Raw genomic sequence first — 20,596 nt, 5'->3', positions numbered from 1 at the left:
CACAGGATCTTCTCTGGCCCTACAAATCCTTCTCTTGTCCCAAAAACCTTCTCTGGTCCCAAAAATCTTCCCCTGATCCCACAGTACCACCCCTGACCCCACAAATCCTCCCCTGCTCCCACAGAACATCCCCTGACCCCACAAATCCTCCCCTGCTCCCACAGAACATCCCCTGACCCCACAAATCCTTCCTTGACCCCACAAATCCTCCCCTGCTCCCACAGAACATCCCCTGACCCCACAAATCCTTCCTTGACTGCACAGTACCACCCCTGACCCCACAAATCCTCCCCTGCTCCCACATTCCTTCCCTTCTCCCCCCGTATTTTCCACCGTCTCCAACCCTCCCTCAGGACGGAGCCCGCCCTTTTCCCGCCCACCTCCTGATTGACAGCCGCTTCATCCAATCGGCGAGCGCCCAGCGTCCGCAACCCACCAATCACCGCCCGCCTTCCTGCCCCTCCCTCCCCCTCCTTCCCGCCGTCCCCGGATGCGGGAGGGAGGGGCTTGCTCGTAGCTCGGCCAATGGGAAGGGCGGACGCGGGCGCGCGGGCGCGGCGGCAGCCAATGGGCGCGGAGGACGCCGGCGGGGACACGGCCAAGGTGACGCTCCCCGCAGAGCCGCCGCCGCCGCCGGCCCGAGCGGACCCCGCGCAGGTGGGAGCCGGGCCGGGCCGGGCCGGGCCGGTGCTCGCCGCCTCCGGCCGCTCCCCGCTGGGGTCGTGCCCTTCCCTGCCAGACGGGCGCTGGGGCCTGTGCTGCCCTCAGGGGGTCGTGAGGGCGCCGGTGTGGGAAGGAGGGCGGGAGGAGCTGAGCTGGGGCTGAGCCCGGGGAAGGCACCGAGCGGGGATTAACGGGCAGGGCCGAGGGGACAGCGGGGGACACGGACGGCAGAGCCCTGAGGACAGCCGGGGACACGAGGGGGGGGGGGGCAAGGTCTTGGGAACGCGATGGGGATAACGCCTTGGGGACAGCCGGGGACACGATGAGGTTAAAACCTTGGGGATCCGAGGGGGGCAAAGCCTTGGGGAGAGCTGGGGACACGGCGAGGTTAAAACCTCGGGGACACCGCGGGGTCAATGGGACAAAGCCTTGGGGACACCGCGGGGTCAATGGGACAAAGCCTTGGGGACAGCTGAGATGTGTGACCCCGGAGGGGGCGGCCTGGGGACAGTAACACCGGGAATCCCTCTGGCTTTTGGTTTATTTTGCTCTTGATTTGTTGTAGATCCAGCAAAATGCAGGCTCCCGTGGCGCTCCTCGGCTCCCCGGTGCTGGTAGGTGCCCTTCCCTGGCAGGGCTGGGCTCATTCCCGCGGGGAATTTGGGATTCCTTCCCTGGCCTTTGGTGCCGAAGCCCTTCCTGCACACCCCAGGCTCAGCTGGGACCCGGGGGTTGTTTTAACCCGGGTTAAAGGAGGAGGGGAACAAGGTGACCTCTGGTGACACCATGTGAGTGGCTGGCACTGAGCTGCAAGGCCCAGGGCTGCTCCCAGCTGGAACTCCTGGATTTCCACTCAGGAATCCCTTTCTTTCCAGGAAGAAATGTGGGAATGTTGGAATTTCTGGGGCTGACAGCTCGCTGAGCTCAGCCTGGGGTGTGTGGAATTACTGGTGGGCTTGATCCAAGTGGCTGAAATAGAAACAGCCTCCATTAACAACCCTTTATTTTCCAGTCTTGTGGCACTGTTGGGATGTTTTGGGGGGATTTCCATGCTGGGTTTTCCTGAGGGAACACGGCTCTCTGCTCCCAGGGAGTGGCTGCAGGGGTTTGGGATGGATTTTGGGGAGAAGCTCTCCCTGCAGAGGGGGCTGGGGCTCTGGGGATGGGCTGGAGGTTCCTGAGCTGTCCCTGTCCCTGTCCCTGCAGTTCCGCTGCTGCTCCCGGGCCCTGGCCAGGCCCGTGTCCGTGGCTGTGTTCAGCAGGCCTGAGGCTCAGACTGCACAGGTGAGACTGGCGATGAGGCTTTGGGCTGATCCCCATCCTTCATCCTTCACCTTCCATCCTCATCCTGATCCTTCACCCCTATCCTCATCCCGTTGATTCAGGACCAACCCCTACCCTGCCACGCTGAGCGCCAGCCCTGAGCCGTCCCCTGAGCTGTCCCCGTCTGTCCCCGCAGGTGTCCCCGGCTGTGCCCTGTCCCGTGCCGTCCCCGAGGCCGTTCCACAGCACCGCTGTGTCCCGGGACATCGACACCGCCGCCAAATTCATCGGGGCCGGCGCCGCCACCGTGGGCGTGGCGGGTTCGGGGGCGGGGATCGGCACCGTGTTCGGGAGCCTCATCATCGGCTACGCCAGGTCAGGGGCTGGGGGCTCGGGGCTGTTCCCCGGGGGTCGGGGGAAAGGGGAGGTGCTGTCAGGGAGCAACATTCCGGGGATAGAATGAGCGTGGTGATCCAGCATTCCCTTGGAAATGGTCCCTTCTTCCCCTAAAAATGGTCCCTTCTTCCCCTAAAAATGGTCCCTTCTTCCCTTAAAAATGGTCCTTGGAAATGGTCCCTTCATCCCCTGAAGATGGTTCTTGAAAATTGTCCTTTCTTCCCCTAAAGATGGTTCTTGGCAATGGTCCCTTCATCCCCTAAAAATGGTCCTTGGAAATGGTCCCTTCTTCCCCTAAAGATGGTCCTTGGAAATGGTCCTTCCTTCCCCTAAAAATTGTCCCTTCTTCCCCTAAAGATGGTCCTTGAAAATGGTCCCTTCATCCCCTAAAGATGGTCCTTGGAAATGGTCCCTTCTTCCCTGTAAAATGAGACTCTAAAAACGTCCCCTCCTCCCCTAAAAAGGTCCCCTCTTCCCCTAAAAATGATCCTTTAAAAAGGTCCCCTGTTCCATTAAAAATGGTCCCCTCTTCCCTAAAAATGATCCTTTAAACTGGTCCCCCATTCCTCTAAAACTGGATCCAGGGTTTAACATCCCTAAAAACAGGGTAAAGCCCTGGATATCCCATGGATCCCATCCCGTGGGTCCCATCCCATCCCAGCTGCTCCCTGCACTGCCACTGCTCTGGGCTTCCAATCCTGGGAATACCTGGGTTTATTCCCTGCTTTAGGGCCTCATTCCCTGTTTCTATTCCCTGGTTTGGGGCCTCATTCCCTGTTTTTATTCCCTGGTTTGGGGCCTGATTCCCTGTTTCTATTCCCACGTTTGGGGCCTCATTCCCTGTTTCTATTCCCACGTTTGGGGCCTCATTCCCTGTTTCTATTCCCACGTTTGGGGCCTCATTCCCTGTTTCTATTCCCACGTTTGGGGCCTCATTCCCTGTTTCTATTCCCACGTTTGGGGCCTCATTCCCTGTTTCTATTCCCTGCTTTAGGGCCTCATTCCCTGTTTCTATTCCCACGTTTGGGGCCTCATTCCCTGTTTTTATTCCCTGCTTTAGGGCCTCATTCCCTGTTTCTATTCCCACGTTTGGGGCCTCATTCCCTGTTTCTATTCCCACGTTTGGGGCCTCATTCCCTGTTTCTATTCCCACGTTTGGGGCCTCATTCCCTGTTTCTATTCCCACGTTTGGGGCCTCATTCCCTGTTTCTATTCCCACGTTTGGGGCCTCATTCCCTGTTTCTATTCCCACGTTTGGGGCCTCATTCCCTGTTTTCTCTCCCGTTTCCCCGTGCCAGGAACCCCTCCCTGAAGCAGCAGCTCTTCTCCTACGCCATCCTGGGCTTCGCTCTGTCCGAGGCCATGGGGCTCTTCTGTTTGATGGTGGCATTCCTGATCCTCTTTGCCATGTGACAGCTCCAGGGGCTGCCCGGCCTCTCCTCCTCCAGCCTCACCAGTAAAACAAGGATTTCTCTACTCAAATCCCTCCTTGCCGATGTTTCTTCCTTTTATTTTTCACTTCCCGGGGGAGATTTTTTTTTTTTTTTTTTTTTTTTTCCTTTTGACCTGCGTGGAAAATCCCAGCTGTGGGATGAGGAATGGGGTGGAAAACTTTAAGGTGGAGTCAGTTCAAATCTGCCAAAATCCCCTCCAGAATTGGGTCCTGGGAAAGCAGGGGTTGGGGTTGGTTATTGGGGAGAATTCCTTCTTTTTGGGGGCTGGGATGGAATTCCCTGAGGAAAAAAGAAATTGCTGCTTTGGGGATTTTTTTTTTTTTCCTCTTTATTTTTCACCTTCTGGGGAAGATTTTGGCCTGGGTGGAAAATCCCAGCTCTGGGATGGAAAACAAAGGTGGAGTTGACTCAAATCTGCAGAAATCTCCCCAAAATTGGGTCCTGGGAAAACAGAGCTCCGGGAGAGGAGGTTGAAGTTGGAATTCCTGGGAATCTGTGGCTGCCCTGTCCCTGGGATGTCCTTGGATGGGATTTAAGGTCCTTCCACACACAAACCATTCCAGAATCCCAGGACAGGGGTTGGGCGGAAGGGAATTCCCAGGAATTGTCCCCATTCTGGGAATTCTCACCATGGAGCTGTCAAGTCCCTCCTCAAAGCAAAGTTCCCACAAAAACCCCGGAGCTGAGGGCATTTTTACTCCTGTGCCTCATCCTTTTAAAAACTTGGAAGAAGAATTCCCAAGTCCCACCCAAATCCTGGGATTTTGGGTGAGGCAGCCACTCCTTTAAGGAAAGGGAGCCCGGAGGGAGCTTGGCTCATTATCCTCTTGAAGTAATTAAATTAATGAGTGCAGCCACTCCTTGTGCCCAGAGCCTCAGGCACTGGCTGAGACCTTCCTGGGATTGGGATTGGGATACAGGGGAATGGGAATGGGATACGGGGATTGGGAATGGGATACGGGGGAATGGGATTGGGACACTGGGAATGGGATACAGGGGAATGGGATTGGGACATGGGGAATGGGAATGGGACACTGGGAATGGGAATGGGATACAGGGGAATGGGATTGGGATACAGGGGAATGGGATTGGGATACAGGGGAATGGGATTGGGACACAGGGAATGGGAATGGGACATGGGACATGGGACACTGGGAATGGGACACAGGGATTGGGAATGGGACATGGGACACTGGGATGGGTGGCTCTGTTTGGGGACATTCCTGGGAATAGGAATGGGACACAAGGCTGGGTTTGGGGGCATTCCTGGGAAAGGGACACAGGGAATGGATGGAATTCCTGGGAGGGGAAGGTGCTGAGGGGAGCTCGGCTTTAAAAGTTCCAAGATTTGGAAAAACATGGCTGTGGAAAGAGAAGCTCAGTGTTCTCGCTGAGCTGGAGAGGGAAATTCCCAGGATTCTGGGCAGGAATTGGTGAACCTAAAGCAGGGCCAGGTCTTGGGGAATCCTCCTGGAGAACAGGACAGCGTTACCTGGGAGCTGAGTTACGTTTATCCTCTCTGGGAATCCGGGTCGGAATTCCCTGCATCCCCGGGAAGCAGCGGTGTCCTTGGAGCTGGAATGGCCGAGCTCGCCTGGGACGCTCCAGGAATGTTCCTTTTCCCTTTCCCACCTCTCTGATCCAGCTGTTTTCCATCCTGAGGGTGCTGGGAGCCCCTGGGTGCTGCCTGATCCCACTGCTGGATCCAAACCGGGACCGACCCCATCCCCGTGTCCCCAGCACCCCGACCCCATCTGGCACTTCCCAACAAACAGCACGAGAGGAAACAGCCTCGAGTTGTGCCAGGAAAGAATTAGGTTGGAATTTTTTGGGGAAAAAAAAAAAAAAAAAAAAAAGATCCCTGCTGGAAGGGGGCCCAGGTGGATCCAGGCCCTGGAAGGGTTTAAAAACCGAGGGGATGGCGCTTGGAGACGCGGGTGAGCAGGGTGGGGTTTGGTGATCTTGGAACCAGCGAGTGTCCCTGGTGGGAAAGGATCCATCGGGATCATCCCGTCCATTACTGGGACACCCCAAAATCCAGCCCCGTGCATCCCTCAGAGCGCTGTCCAAACACTCCTGGAGCTCTGACAGCCTCAGGGCCGTGTCCATTCCTTGGCGAGTAACAATCCCGGAGGTCTTTCCCACCCTTTTTGCATCCATAATCCCGCCTTTCCTCAAACTCTCCCAAAAACCCCCCGAATTCCCGTCTCCCTCCCGCCAGACCTCCCGCCCAGCAGGGGGCGCTGTGGCGGCTCCTCCCCTCCCCAATTCCCCCGAGGCGCCTCTGCGGAAGAGCCGCTCCGCCCGCCGCTCTATGGTACCGGGGCGGGCGGCGTGGGCGGCGCGGGGCCGCTCTGGCCGCGCGCCTCGCTGGTGCGGAGTCCCGGAAGCGGCGCGGGCCGAGGCCGCAATGGCGGAGAGCCCGGCGGCCGAGGACGCGGCCCCGGCTCCGGCCGCGGTGCTGGCGGCGGGCGGCGGCAGCGCCTCCCCCAGCGCCGCCGGCGCCGCGGGGACCCCCGGCGTCTTCATCCCCGCCGAGCTCTGGGCGGCGGCGGGGTTCGGCGCGGCCGCGGCGCCCGGCAGCGGCGCGGCTCCCGGCGGCGGCGGCGGCGGCGGCGCTCCCATGGCGGCGGCGGCGGCGGCGGGGGCCGCGCTCCTCACGCACTCCGCCTTCTGGGACCCCACGGTGAGCGGCGACTGGGACAGCGAGCGGCCCAGCCCGGCCTGCCTGCTGCGGATCAAACGGTGAGCGGGACAGCGGCGGAGCGGGGCCCGGGCACGGAGCGGGGCCCGGGGCACGGAGCGGGGCCCGGGCACGGAGCGGGGCCCGGGACACGGAGCGGGGCCCGGGGCACGGAGCGGGGCCCGGGCACGGAGCGGGGCCCGGGCACGGAGCGGTTCGGTTCGGCTCGGCCCCGCGGCCGGGAATGGGCCCCGGGACACGGGCCCGGCCACAGCGCCGGGACAATCGTGGGGACAGGTCGTGGTCCCGGGACAATCGTGGGAGCAGGTCCTGGTCTCTCCCGGTGTCCCGGGACAGTCGTGGGACACGTCCTGGTCTCTCCCGGTGTCCCGGGGCTCTCCCGGGCACAGCCCCCCGTCCCCACCGTGCCCTGGCGTCCCAGGATCCCGGACAGGTTTGGCTGGGAAGGCGCCTTGGGCAGGGACACTTCCCTCTGTCCCAGCTGTTCCCAGCCCTCTCCAACCCGCCCGGGATCCCCCTGGAATTCCTGCCGGGATCCCCCTGGAATTCCTGCCGGAACCCCCCTGGAATTCCTGCCGGGACCCCCCTGGAATTGCTGCTGGCACCCCCTGCCCAGTTGTTCCCACTCCTCCCAGCAGAATTCACTGGTGCCAGAATTCCCTGGGCACCGCTGGGATGTGCCCTAAATCTGGTCAGAATTCCCAAATGATCAAATCCAAACATTCCCACCCAACCTTCCCCATTCCCGACTTTTCCTGGGATCCCTGTGGATCCCGTTGGGATGAGGGATCAGCCCAAGCCCTTCCCAGGCTCCTGCTCACCCCTGGAGCTTAGATCCCGAATCCCAGAGACGGATCTGCATTTCTGGGGACTTTTGGGGGATTTTTTTGGGGATTTTTGGGAAGTTTCCAGCCCAGGGCAGGCAGGGAGGGGAGAATTTCTGCTGCTCTCAGCTGGGAATCTCGCTGAGGCGGGATGGGAAGCTCTGGTTTTGGGAAAAGGTTTGGGAGGATGGAATTGTGCATTTTTTCCGTGATCTGTGCATATCTGGGGGGGATTTGTTGGGGTTTGGTGCTCGCAGTTCTTGGGGATGAGGTTTGGGAGCTCTGGAATCCCTGCCCTGATCCTTTAACCCCAAATTCATCCCAGGCAAACATTCCCGGGAGGGGCTGAGTCACAGCCAGGGCAGAATGAGTGACTGGGGGGAAAGGAGTCCTGGAAATAACTGGGAGTGGGGAGGGAAAACCTGGGCTGGGAAAAGAGGTGGAACCCAAAACTCAGCTGGGACAACCTGGGGATGAGCTCCTGAGGGGAAATTCACAGCAGGAATTTAATTTATTTTCATTTTTCATTTCTGTTTTAATTTTCATTTTATTTTCATTTTTGCTTTAATTTTTATTTCCTATTTTAATTTTTTTATTTATGCATTTTTAATTTTAATTTTAACTTTTAATTTTATTTATTAATTCATTTTTATTTTCATTTTTATTTTTTTTTTTATTTTTTTTATCTTTATTTTTTCAATTCCTGGTGCTGGAAGTGGTGAAACTCCAGGGCCGAGTTCCTCCAGGTGTTCTCCAGGACACCTCAACCTCTTTTCAGGATAAATTCCAGGAGCTCACCCAAAAACCCTCCAGAGCCAGGACAAAACCTCCCAAAAATAACCTTACATTTTAAATTTAAACCCCGATTTTTAAAAATGTGAAACAAAAAAACCAAAACTCTCTTTCCCAATCCCCAAATTGAAATGAAAAGTTAAAATCCCGACCCCGGCTGACTGCCGTTCCCTTTTCCAGGGATATCATGTCCATCTACAAGGAGCCTCCCCCGGGAATGTTCGTGGTGCCTGATCCCCACGACATGACCAAGGTCAGCGGGGCTTGGGGTTCTCGGGGTTCCCTCGGCTCCTCCGGGGCTGCTGCGGGGTTGGGAAGGGCTTGGGAAGGGGTTGGGAATGGTGGGAGGGTTTGGGAAGGGGTTGGGAATGGGTTTGGGAATGGGTTGGGAAGGGGTTGGGAATGGTGGGAGGGTTTGGGAATGGGTTGGGAAGGGTTTGGGAATGGGTTGGGAAGGGGTTGGGAAGGGGTTGGGAATGGTGGGAGGGTTTGGGAAGGGGTTGGGAATGGATTGGGAATGGGTTGGGAAGGGGTTGGGAATGGTGGGAGGGTTTGGGAAGGGGTTGGGAATGGGTTGGGAAGGGGTTGGGAATGGTGGGAGGGTTTGGGAATGGTGGGAGGGTTTGGGAATGGGTTGGGAAGGGTTTGGGAATGGGTTGGGAAGGGGTTGGGAATGGTAGGGAAAGTTTTGGGAATGGGTTGGGAATGGTGGGAGGGTTTGGGAATGGGTTGGGAATGGTTTGGGAAGGGGTTGGGAATGGGTTGGGAAGGGCTTGGGAATGGTGGGAGGGTTTGGGAACACTGGAATTTTTGGGAATGCTGGATGCTTTGGGACCGCTGTAGCCATGGAGGCTTTGGGAACACCGGAGTGTTTGGGAATGCCAGGAGGTTTTCTGGGAGCGCCAGGAGGTTTTTTGGGAACACGGGTGCCGTGTGTCCCCGCAGATCCACGCGCTGATCACGGGTCCCTTTGACACCCCCTACGAGGGCGGCTTCTTCCTGTTCCTGTTCCGCTGCCCCCCGGACTACCCCATCCACCCGCCCCGCGTCAAGCTCATGACCACGGGCAACAACACCGTCAGGTTCAACCCCAACTTCTACCGCAACGGCAAGGTCTGCCTCAGCATCCTGGGGTAAGCCGGGTCTACGGGGTGAGCCGGGCCTAAGGGGTAAACCGGGCCTAAGGGGTGAGTCGGGCCTAAGGGGTGAGCTGGGCCTAAGGGGCGAGCCGGGCCTAAGGGGCGAGGTGGGCCTAAGGGGTGAGCCGGGCCTAAGGGGCGAGGTGGGCCTAAGGGGCGAGCCGGGCCTAAGGGGTAAACCAGGCCTAAGGGGTGAGGTGGGCCTAAGGGGTGAGCCGGGCCTAAGGGGTAAACCAGGCCTAAGGGGTGAGCTGGGCCTAAGGGGTGAGCTGGGCCTAAGGGGCGAGGTGGGCCTAAGGGGTGAGCCGGGCCTAAGGGGTAAACCAGGCCTAAGGGGTGAGGTGGGCCTAAGGGGTAAACCAGGCCTAAGGGGTGAGCTGGGCCTAAGGGGTAAACCAGGCCTAAGGGGTGAACCGGGCCTAAGGGGTGAGCCGGGCCTAAGGGGTGAGGTGGGCCTAAGGGGCGAGCCGGGCCTAAGGGGCGAGCCGGGCCTAAGGGGTGAGCCGGGCCTAAGGGGTGAGCCGGGCCTAAGGGGCGAGCCGGGCCTAAGGGGCGAGGTGGGCCTAAGGGGCGAGCCGGGCCTAAGGGGTCTGCCTGAGCATCCTGGGGTAAGCTGGGCCCAGGTGAGCAGTAGCACGAGGACAGGGCGCAGTTTAGGCCGTGCCTGGGGAAGTTCAGATCCGGGTGAGGTCCCACAGGTCAGGTCCAGCTCTGCTCTATTAATTAATTAATTAATTAATTGCTGAATTGCCGTTTGTGTCCCAGCACGTGGACAGGCCCGGCCTGGAGCCCAGCCCAGAGCATCTCCTCAGTGCTGATCTCCATCCAGTCCCTGATGACTGAGAACCCGTACCACAACGAGCCCGGCTTCGAGCAGGTGAGAGCCCTGCACACCTGGGGAGGAGCACACCTGGGGAGGAGCACACCTGGGGAGGAGCACACCTGGGGAGGAGCACACCTGGAGAGGAGCACACCTGGGGAGAGCACACCTGGGGAGGGCACACCTGGGGAGGAGCACACCTGGAGAGGAGCACACCTGGGGAGGGCACACCTGGGGAGAGCACACCTGGGGAGGAGCACACCTGGGGAGAGCACACCTGGGGAGGAGCACACCTGGGGAGAGCACACCTGGGGAGGGCACACCTGGGGAGGAGCACACCTGGAGAGGAGCACACCTGGGGAGAGCACACCTGGGGAGGGCACACCTGGGGAGAGCACACCTGGCACTGGGAGCCCTGGCTGGTTCTGGTCTGGACTGGTCCGCAGTGGTCAGGGACTGGGCTCTGGACTGGTCAGGACCGGTCAGAGCCAGCCCTGGACCGGTCAGGACCAGTCAGGACCGGTCAGAGCCAGCCCTGGACCGGTCAGGACCGGTCAGAACCAGCCCTGGACCGGTCAGGACCGGTCAGAGCCAGCTCTGCTCTCCCCATCCCGATGTTTCCCAGGAGCGGCACCCCGGGGACAGCAAGAACTACAACGAGTGCATCCGGCACGAGACCATCCGGGTGGCCGTGTGTGACATGCTGGAGGGGAAATGTCCCTGCCCCGAGCCCCTCCGGTACTGGGGACACTGGGAGGGACTGGGGGAGCACTGGGAGGGGCTGGGGGGCTCTGTCCCCTCCCCTCAGCCCCTGGGGACGGCCTGGATGGCCCAGCAGGAGCCCTGGGTGGCCCAGAGGGTGCCCTGGGTGGCCCAGAGGGAGCCCTGGGTGGCCCAGAGGGTGCCCTGGGTGGCCCAGAGGGAGCCCTGGGTGGCCCAGAGGGAGCCCTGGGTGGCCCAGAGGGTGGCCTGGGTGGCCCAGCAGGAGCCCTGGATGGCCCAGAGGGTGGCCTGGGTGGCCCAGAGGGTGCCCTGGGTGGCCCAGCGGGAGCCCTGGGTGGCCCAGCGGGAGCCCTGGGTGGCCCAGCAGGAGCCCTGGATGGCCCAGAGGGTGCCCTGGGTGGCCCAGCGGGTGCCGTGGGTGCTGCCACACGGGGCGGTGACCGTCGTGTCCCTGTCCCCAGGGGTGTCATGGAGAAATCCTTCATGGAATATTTGGATTTCTACGAGGGTGTGTGCAAGGAGAGACTCTACCTGCAGGGCCAGACCATGCAGGTGAGTGGGGAGGGGACAGGCACGGCCTGGGGACACAGCTGGGACACAGCTGGGACACATCTCAGGATCCTCTCCAGTGGGAATCTCAGGACCCTCTCTGGAGGGAATTAGAGGAGATGGGGAATTCCAGGATCCTGACCAAGGGGAATTTCAGATCGTCTCCAGGAGGAATCTCGGGATCCTCTCCAGGGGGAATTCAGGAAGCAGCTCTGGAGGGAATTTAGGGAGACTGGGGGAATTCAAGGATCCTGTCCAGGGGGAATTCAAGGATCCTCTCCAGGAGAAATCTCAGGATCCCGTCCAGGGGGAATTTGAGATCCTGTCCAGGGGGAATTCAAGGATCCCGTCCAGGGGGAATTCAAGGCTCCCGTCCAGGGGGAATTCAAGGCTCCTGTCCAGGAGGAATTTCAGGATCCTGTCCAGGGGGAATTTGAGATCCTGTCCAGGGGGAATTCAAGGATCCTGTCCAGGGGGAATTCAAGGCTCCTGTCCAGGGGGAATTTGAGATCTTGTCCAGGAGAAATCTCAGGATCCTGTCCAGGGGGATTTCAGGATCCTCTCCAGGAGAAATCTCAGGATCCCGTCCAGGGGGAATTCAAGGATCCCGTCCAGGGGGAATTCAAGGCTCCCGTCCAGGGGGAATTTGAGATCCATTGCAGCAGGAATCCCAGGACCCTCTGCACCCCGCAGAACTCTCCCCATTCTCCCCCCAGCCCCTCTCCCACACGGCTCCCCCCTGTCGGTACCAGCGAAGATTGATTTTATTTTGCTTTTCCAGGACCCGTTCGGGGAGAAGCGCGGGCACTTCGATTACCAGGCGCTGCTGGGGCGGCTGCAGGGGCTGCGGGCGCGGCTGCAGGAGCGGCAGCAGCAGGACAGCGCCGACATGGACTCGGAGAGCAGCTCCTCGGAGCCCGAGCCGGACACTCAGACCTGCCCCAAGGTTTAGCTACGCCCTGAGCCGGGCTTAAGAACTGCGGCACAGCCAGGCCGGGGATGGGGAGAGCTGCGGGATCCCCGCCTCGCCTCCCTCCCCTTCCTCCCGCACCGCCCCCGACCGCCGGGAGAGCTCCCCGAGAGAATTCCCTGAGAGGAGAATTCCCAAAAAAAGCCAGAGACAAAGCCGAGCTGGGGACAGGCTCCTCTTGGACAAAGGTACTTCCTGGCGTGTGCCATCAGGTGGTTTTTTGGGGGGTTGTTTATTTTTGGAGAACGCCTACACACTGGTTGGGATTTCTTTTTTGTTGTTTTTTTTTTTTGTTTGTTTTTATCCTTTTTTTTTCTGTTTTTTTTTTTTTTTTTTTTTGTTTCTCCGTTCATTAAAGAATGAGCTCTAGACTGCAAATCCTTGAGAGCTTTTCTGCCCCTGGGCAGGGAGGGAGCTCTTCCCTGGAGCTGCGGGAGTGCTTGGATAATCCAGGGTGTGTCCAGGTGGAATTTGGGGCCTCCCTGGTGTCTTTTCTTCTAGGCAGACCAAAGATTTAAAAAAAAAAAAAAACAAATAAAATAAAAGGAAATTCTCACTGCTGGAACTGGGGCTCCTTCCCCAAAGCTTTACTGGAGCCCTGGGGCACTTTGGAGACTTCATGTGGCAAGTGGGAACTGCAGGAAATCCATGGATTTCTTCATCCTGGAAGTTTGGGAAGGAAAGGGAGGAGGGGGAGCACTCGGAGATCCCAGTTCGGTGTCGATTTCTCCAAATTTTGGTTTGGATTCAGCGGTTTTTTCGGAGGGTTTTATTTTATTTCTTATTTTTTCTCTCCTGGTGGAGCTGTTTTTTCCTCACCTGGAATTCTTCTGCTTCCCACCTTGGGTCGGTGTCACCTCGAATTCCTCTCCTGTCCCCTCCCTCCCTGCTGCCATCCCCCCACCTTGGGGAAAAAAAAAGAACAATTCCGGGCGGATTCTCGGACAAATTCCTTTGCCAAACGTTGTAAAAATTCTGCATTTTGAGACTGCTCAGAGCAGGATTTGTCCTGGCAGTGACACGGGAGCGGTGCCACCCCAAAAAATTCCACATTTTCCAGGGAGCCGAGCCCGGGGAAGGATCCACTGGAGCAGAGTTTGGGTGATCCAAGAGCTTCAACACTCGATATTTTTTTTGTTGTTTTTTTTTTCCACCCCCTCAACCCCGGTTATTTTTATTGACAAAACCCAGCACAAAATTGCACATTTTGTCCCTCTCCCAGTTCACTCCTCACCAGTTTGGATCCCTGCTGGTGCTGAGAGAACTTCCCAGCCCGGGCTCCTCATCCTGAGGGACCAGGAGGAGCCAAAAAAAAAAAAAAAAAAAAAAAAAATCCCAAAGAAACCCCAGGAAGGATTGGGGATTTGGGATTGCTCTGGGTGGGGAAGGTGGAAAATTCGGGAATTTCGGTGGAACAACTTGGGAAAAACAACTTGGGAATTGTTTTCCCTCTTGATCCAGATGCCCCTGGGGCTGGTTGGGATTTAACCCTTGAGTGCAGGGATCCCGAGGTGTCACCTTTTGTCACCTTTTGTCCCCGGAGCAGCCTCGGGGCGGGGCTGGGAATTGCCTTATCCCGGCTCTGCTCCCCCTGAGGGACGGAGGGAATTCTGTCCCCCTGTCCCCAATTCCAAGTGACAATCCTCGAGCCACTGCGGTAGGCAGAGACGTTTTAGCAAACGGATTTTTTTTTTTAGATTTAAATGGAGTTGAAAAGGAAATAAATGCACAAGAGTCACTCGGAGATCTCTGGTTGTTGTTCTGTTGTACACGAGAGTTCCGATTCTTTTTGCTTTCTTCTTTTTTGGTTTGTTTGGTTTTTTTTGTTTTTTTCCCCGTTTATTTTTTTCCTTTTTTTTTTCCTCCTTTTGTGCAATAAAGTTTCTGTTTTTGGCAGAACGGATCCCGTGGTATTCCTTAGTGGGAATATTTATGGAGTGAGGATTTCCTGGGGCACTACAGGACAGGTTTGGTTTTTTCCCCCAGTTTTCCCACAGCTGGGAGCCAAAATCCCATTTCCTGCTGCAAATCCCACTTGCATCCTCATTTTCCACAATCTCTGGCATTTCCACCCAAAAGCAGGCAGTGAATCCAGCAGGGATTCATCCCACGGAAATTCCCAAGCTCAGGAACTTTTTACAAAACCTTTATTGCCAGTCCTGATATCCCTGGGATCGTGGGGACGGGACGGACCCCGAGTATTCCGGGAGGGAATCGGGGAAGGATTCCAGCCAGGATCCCAAACAATCCCGGGAAGGATCCCAGCTGGGATTCCTGGGGATTCCAGAGGACTCCAGCAGGGATTTCCAAGGATTCCAGGAGGGATTCCTGGGGGGATTCCTCGGGATTCCAGCTGGAATTCCCAAAGATTCCTGGGGGGATTCTCAGGGGGATTGCAGGAGGGATTCCTTAGGATTCCAGCTGGGATTCCCAGGGATTCTGCAGGACTCCGGGAGGGTTCCAGCCACCATTCCCGGGGTTCCAGGTGCACTCAGGGCTCAGCACTCCCCGGGGCCGGCTCGGGGGCTCCGTCCTGGCCGTGGAGCTCCGAGAAGAGCGCGGGCAACCAAAACTGGGGCTCGGCCGGAGCCTGGGAGTCCAGCCAGGCCATGCCCTCCTTCAGCAGGTGTTCCTGGGAATGGGAATGACTGGGAATGACTGGGAATGACTGGGAATGGGAACGGGAACCCAGCCAGGCCATGCCCTCCTTCAGCAGGTGTTCCTGGGAATGGGAATGACTGGGAATGGGAACTGGAACCCAGCCAGGCCATGCCCTCCTTCAGCAGGTGTTCCTGGGAATGGGAATGACTGGGAATGACTGGGAATGACTGGGAATGGGAACTGGAACCCAGCCAGGCCATGCCCTCCTTCAGCAGGTGTTCCTGGGAATGGGAATGACTGGGAATGACTGGGAATGACTGGGAATGACTGGGAATGACTGGGAATGACTGGGAATGACTGGGAATGACTGGGAATGGGAACGGGAACCCAGCCAGGCCATGCCCTCCTTCAGCAGGTGTTCCTGGGAATGGGAATGACTGGGAATGGACTGGGAATGACTGGGAATGGGAATGGGAACCCAGCCAGGCCATGCCCTCCTTCAGCAGGTGTTCCTGGGAATGGGTTGGAATAGACTGGGAATGGATTGGGAATGGACTGGGGACCGACTGGAAATGGATTGGGATGGACTAGGGAGCCATTCCCAACCCCATTTTCCCATTTTTTTCCCCATTTCCCCCCATTTTTTTCCCCACCTACCAGCACCTGCTTCGCTCGCTCCGTCTCCCACTTGAGGCTGGCCCGGATCTCACTGACTGTCACAAACCCCTTTTTCTGGGAATAAAAACCAGGAAAAATCCCCCCTGGAATTCCATGCATGGCCCAGCAGAGCGGGGACAGCTCGGGCTCATCCCAGGCCAGCCCAATCCCAGGATTTTATGGGAACAAGGAGATTTTCCTGGCTGCTTTTCACCCGGATTTAAATCCAGATTTAAACCCACACTTCAGCAGCTTCGCCCTCAAGCCTGATCCAATTCCCAGTCCTGGAAGCACCAATTCCTCATTCCCAGCCCATTCCCACCTCTGCCAGCTGCAGCACCACGGTGTGATCCATGTTCAGCTCCGCTGGCACTGACTGCACCAGGAACGTTCCTCCCACCGGGATGATCCCAAATCCACTCCCCAAAACCTTCAGCTTCTTGATGGCCCGGAGCAAATCATCCCTGGGGAGGAGCAGAGGCACCCTGAGCTTCCCCAGCTGCAATCCCAGGAATTTGGTTTTATCAAGGAATTCGGGACTGGGGGTTTTTGCATCTGGGTACGTGCTGAACTTGAAGGGTCAGCCCCAAAAAATGGGAGTTTTGTCCTAAAAATCCCTGAGGATCCCAGAGAAACCAGGGAGCATGCAGCAGGAATTGTGGATCCAGCAGGAATTGTGGATCCAGCACTAAATCCCTGGAATCTCCAGATCTGTGCCCTTTTCCCACCCCAAGTCCCAAGGATTCCCAAATCCCGAGGATTCCCAAATCCCAGCACTCACTGGCTGATGGATCCGTGCCCTTTTCCCACCCCAAATCCCGAGGATTCCCAAATCCCGAGGATTCCCAAATCCCAGCACTCACTGACTGATGGATCCGTGCCCTTTTCCCACCCCAAATCCCAAGGATTCCCAAATCCCAAGGATTCCCAAATCCCAGCACTCACTGGCTGATGGATCCGTGCCCTTTTCCCACCCCAAATCCCAAGGATTCCCAAATCCCGAGGATTCCCAAATCCCAGCACTCACTGGCTGATGGATCCGTGCCCTTTTCCCACCCCAAATCCCAAGGATTCCCAAATCCCGAGGATTCCCAAATCCCAGCACTCACTGGCTGACGTCCTGGGCGAATTTCCCCCTTCCCTTCAGCACCTGCTGCTGCAGCTCCTCCAGGGTGATCAGGCCTGGGAATGAGGGAATTGTTCCCGGGATTGTTCCCGGGATTTCCCTGCCCTGACAAATCCCAGCCCCGGCAGATCGATCCCGTGGTTTTGTGGGATTTATGGGGTTGATTGACTGATGGGATCGATCCAGGTTTCCCTGGCTCTGCTGGAGCCTGTTCCCAGTGTGAGGTTGCCTTTTTTGGGATGAGGAGCATCCACTCTGGGAATTCCAACACTCTGGGAATCCCTCAGATTGTTCCCTTTCCCCATGGATTTATGGGATCAGGGGATGGATCCCCAGGATCAGTGATGGATCCCCCAGGATCACAGAGAAAAGGGGTGGATCACCTGGATCGCTGGGATCATGTGGACTGGGGATGATGGATCCCCAGGATCTGGGGTAGATTCCCTGGATCAGGGATGATCAATCTCTGGGATCAGGGATGGTGGATCACTGTGCTCAGGGATGATGGATCCCGGGATCAGGGACTGGGGTGGATCCCCGGGATCGGGGAGGATCCCCGGGATCGGGGACTGGGGCGGATCCCCGGGATCGGGGATTTGGGCGGATCCCCTGGATCGGGGATTGGGGCGGATCCCCGGGATCAGGGATTTGGGCGGATCCCCTGGATCGGGGATTGGGGCGGATCCCCGGGATCGGGGATTTGGGCGGATCCCCGGGATCGGGGATTGGGGCGGATCCCCGGGATCGGGGATTGGGGCGGATCCCCGGGATCGGAGATTGGGGCGGATCCCCGGGATCGGGGATTGGGGCGGATCCCCGGGATCGGGGATTGGGGCGGATCCCCGGGATCGGGGTGGATCCCCGGGATCGGGGATTTGGGCGGATCCCCGGGATCGGGGATTGGGGCGGATCCCCGGGATCGGGGACTGGGGTGGATCCCCGGGATCGGGGATTGGGGCGGATCCCCGGGATCGGGGATTTGGGTGGATCCCCGGGATCGGGGATTGGGGCGGATCCCCGGGATCGGGGATTTGGGTGGATCCCCGGGATCGGGGATTTGGGCGGATCCCCGGGATCGGGGATTTGGGTGGATCCCCGGGATCGGGGATTTGGGCGGATCCCCGGGATCAGGGATTTGGGTGGATCCCCACCTCCGTTGCGGTGTTTCAGTGCCAGGCACACCTCGATGATCTGCACCCCCAGCTCGTAGTAGAAATCTCCAACTCCCAACATCTCCGCCCAGAACCCTTTTCCAGCTGGGAAAGGACAGGGAAAAAAGGGAAATCAGGGAAGAGGGATCACCGGGAAATCCCTCCTGGAGCAGCTCCCACCCACTGTGGGACACGGATCTGGGGGATCTGTCCCTGATGGGAACGGGAAATGGGAAATGGAATGGGGACTGGGGGATGGGAATGAGGGATGGGAGATGGGAATGGATGGGGAGGGACAGGGACAGGAAGGGGACGGGGACAAGGATGGGAACAGGAATGGGATGGGAAGGGGAACGGGGATGGGAATGGGGACAGGGATGGGAATAGGGATGAGACAGGGACAGGAAGGGGACGGGGACAAGGAGGACACCCCAAGCACTGCCGAGCTCCAGCCCCATCCCGTGGGAATTCCCAGCCCCCAGGCAAGGAGCACCCCGAGGTGCCCCGCAGCCATTCCCAGGGGATCCGAGCAGCTGCAATTCCCCCAGCAGAAATTCCGGGCTGCAGGAGCGGGACGAGCCCCTGCCCCTCACAGGCCAGCGGGTCCACGCCGATGGTGGCACACATGTCCTGGAACTGCACCCGGAATTCCGGGCTCTTCCGGATCTCCTGCTTGTGCTTGCTGGCAAACGCCTCCAGGTGAGTCCGGAACATCTCCAGCTGCTTGGACATCTGTGGGGAAAGCGGGAATGACGGGATCAGGGCACGGGAAATGGGGTGGGAATGGGGAATGGGAACGGGGACGGGAACAGGGAATGGGATGGGAACGGGGAATGGGGACAGGGACGGGGAATGGGGACAGGGACGGGGAATGGGGACAGGGAATGGGATGGGAACGGGGAATGGGGACAGGAACAGGGAATGGGGACAGGAAATGGGATGGGAACGGGGAATGGGGACAGGGAATGGGATGGGAACGGGGAATGGGGACAGGGACGGGGAATGGGGACAGGGACGGGGAATGGGGACAGGGACGGGGAATGGGAACGGGGAATGGGACAGGAACAGGGAATGGAACAGGAACAGGGAATGGGACGGGAACAGGAACAGGAACAGGGAATGGAACAGGAACAGGGAATGGGACGGGAACAGGAACAGGAACAGGGAATGGAACAGGAACAGGGAATGGGACGGGAACAGGGAATCCCCACCTGTGCCAGCTGATCCTCAGCCAGGACCGTCCCTCGCTCCTTGTACTTGGCCTGCGGGGGAACAACGGGATGGGGGCACGTGAAGGGAGGGACAATCCCGACCCGGAACAATCCCGACCCCTCACCCCAAAACCGGGGCTCTGACCCCTTCCCCCCGCCTCCCACAGCACCGAGAGCCCCCGGCCCTTCCCCACCCAACGCCGGGGACGCGGGTGTCCCCGGCCGCTGGCAGCGCCGGGGTCCCGGGCCACTCCCGCTCGTGTCCCGCCGTTCCGTGTGTCCCGTGCCGGTTTATTCCCGCTCACCTCCGTCAGTTTTTTCCTGGCGATCGCCCCCGCCCCCACCCCCCGCCGGTGCATCCCGGCCCCGCCGCCGGCGCGCCCGCTGTGACGTAATCGAGCGGCGGCGGACGCGTTTGCGTCATCAACACGCGACGAGTCCCGCGCGGGAAAGGGCGGGAAAAGGGTGGGAATGGGACCCCTCTCCTCTCCCCCTCCCCTGACCCCTCAGTGAGGGAGAAGGGGAAAGGGGAAAGGGGAAAGGGAATTGTGAGGGGATAGATGGGAATTGTGAGGGGATAAGTGGGAATTGTGAGGGGTAAATGGGAATTGTGAGGGGATAAATGGGAATTGTGAGGGGATAAAGGGAATTGTGAGGGGGTAAATGGGAATTGTGAGGGGTAAATGGGAATTGTGAGGGGATAGATGGGAATTGTGAGGGGATAAAGGGAATTGTGAGGGGTAAATGGGAATTGTGAGGGGATAAAGGGAATTGTGAGGGGATAAATGGGAATTGTGAGGGGATAAATGGGAATTGTGAGGGGATAAAGGGAATTGTGAGGGGATAAATGGGAATTGTGAGGGGATAAAGGGAATTGTGAGGGGATAAATGCGAATTGTGAGGGGTACATGGGAATTGTGAGGGGGTAAAGGGAATTGTGAGGGGGTAAATGGGAATTGTGAGGGGATAGATGGGAATTGTGAGGGGGTAAATGGGAATTGTGAGGGGATAGATGGGAATTGTGAGGGGGTAAATGGGAATTGTGAGGGGATAGATGGGAATTGTGAGGGGGTAAATGGGAATTGTGAGGGGATAGATGGGAATTGTGAGGGGGTAAATGGGAATTGTGAGGGGATAGATGGGAATTGTGAGGGGATAAAGGGAATTGTGAGGGGGTAAAGGGAATTGTGAGGGGATAAAGGGAATTGTGAGGGTATAAATGGGAATTGTGAGGGGATAAAGGGAATTGTGAGGAGATAAATGGGAATTGTGAGAGGATAAATGGGAATTGTGAGGGGATAAAGGGAATTGTGAGGGGATAAATGGGAATTGTGAGGGGATAAAGGGGATTTGAGGGGGTCTTAAATTTTTATTTCATTTTCTATGTTTTTTATTTTATATTTTATTTTCCGTATTTTTTAAAATTTTATATTTTATTTTACATATTTTCTTTTTTTTTCCTTTTCTTTATTTTCTTTTCCCCTGCTCGCCCTCAGCCTCTCTCCCCACATTTTCCTGGGAATGTTTTGGAATCCCGGCCGGCAGAGGGGGAC

The 20,596-nt window shown here is 57.8% G+C and overlaps 3 protein-coding genes across 4 annotated transcripts; 2 read left to right on the top strand and 1 right to left on the bottom strand.

Annotated features, from left to right (window-relative positions):
- The first annotated feature begins 574 nt into the window (after nucleotides 1-574).
- ATP5MC1 (ATP synthase membrane subunit c locus 1) lies at nucleotides 575-3,804 on the top strand. The gene is made up of 5 exons (XM_062508378.1): nucleotides 575-657; nucleotides 1,229-1,277; nucleotides 1,870-1,947; nucleotides 2,123-2,301; nucleotides 3,621-3,804. The coding sequence occupies exons 2-5, from the start codon at nucleotides 1,239-1,241 to the stop codon at nucleotides 3,733-3,735; spliced, it is 411 nt and encodes a 136-aa protein (XP_062364362.1). The 5' UTR covers nucleotides 575-657; nucleotides 1,229-1,238; the 3' UTR covers nucleotides 3,736-3,804.
- Nucleotides 3,805-6,186: 2,382 nt separating this feature from the next.
- On the top strand, nucleotides 6,187-12,297 carry UBE2Z (ubiquitin conjugating enzyme E2 Z). Its single transcript, XM_062508320.1, has 7 exons — nucleotides 6,187-6,521; nucleotides 8,277-8,349; nucleotides 9,042-9,229; nucleotides 10,001-10,112; nucleotides 10,681-10,793; nucleotides 11,240-11,330; nucleotides 12,109-12,297. Exons 1-7 carry the CDS (start codon nucleotides 6,187-6,189, stop codon nucleotides 12,277-12,279), a joined length of 1,083 nt encoding a protein of 360 aa, XP_062364304.1. The 3' UTR covers nucleotides 12,280-12,297.
- Nucleotides 12,298-14,788: 2,491 nt separating this feature from the next.
- Nucleotides 14,789-19,402, bottom strand: SNF8 (SNF8 subunit of ESCRT-II). 2 transcript variants are annotated; one of them, XM_062508356.1, is made up of 8 exons: nucleotides 19,349-19,402; nucleotides 19,044-19,094; nucleotides 18,426-18,564; nucleotides 17,833-17,937; nucleotides 16,665-16,737; nucleotides 15,878-16,019; nucleotides 15,556-15,630; nucleotides 14,789-14,929 (listed from the first exon to the last, which is right to left on the bottom strand). In XM_062508356.1, the coding sequence occupies exons 1-8, from the start codon at nucleotides 19,400-19,402 to the stop codon at nucleotides 14,789-14,791; spliced, it is 780 nt and encodes a 259-aa protein (XP_062364340.1). The 2 variants fall into 2 exon arrangements, with proteins under 2 accessions (XP_062364340.1, XP_062364341.1); XM_062508357.1 differs by lacking the exon at nucleotides 19,044-19,094.
- Nucleotides 19,403-20,596: the final 1,194 nt, after the last annotated feature.

The sequence above is a fragment of the Cinclus cinclus genome, chromosome 24 (assembly GCF_963662255.1).
Source record: "Cinclus cinclus chromosome 24, bCinCin1.1, whole genome shotgun sequence".
In the NCBI taxonomy this organism is placed as follows: domain Eukaryota; kingdom Metazoa; phylum Chordata; class Aves; order Passeriformes; family Cinclidae; genus Cinclus; species Cinclus cinclus.
The sequence above is the reverse complement of the archived record's forward strand: the minus strand, read 5'-3'. Positions and strand labels throughout refer to the sequence as shown.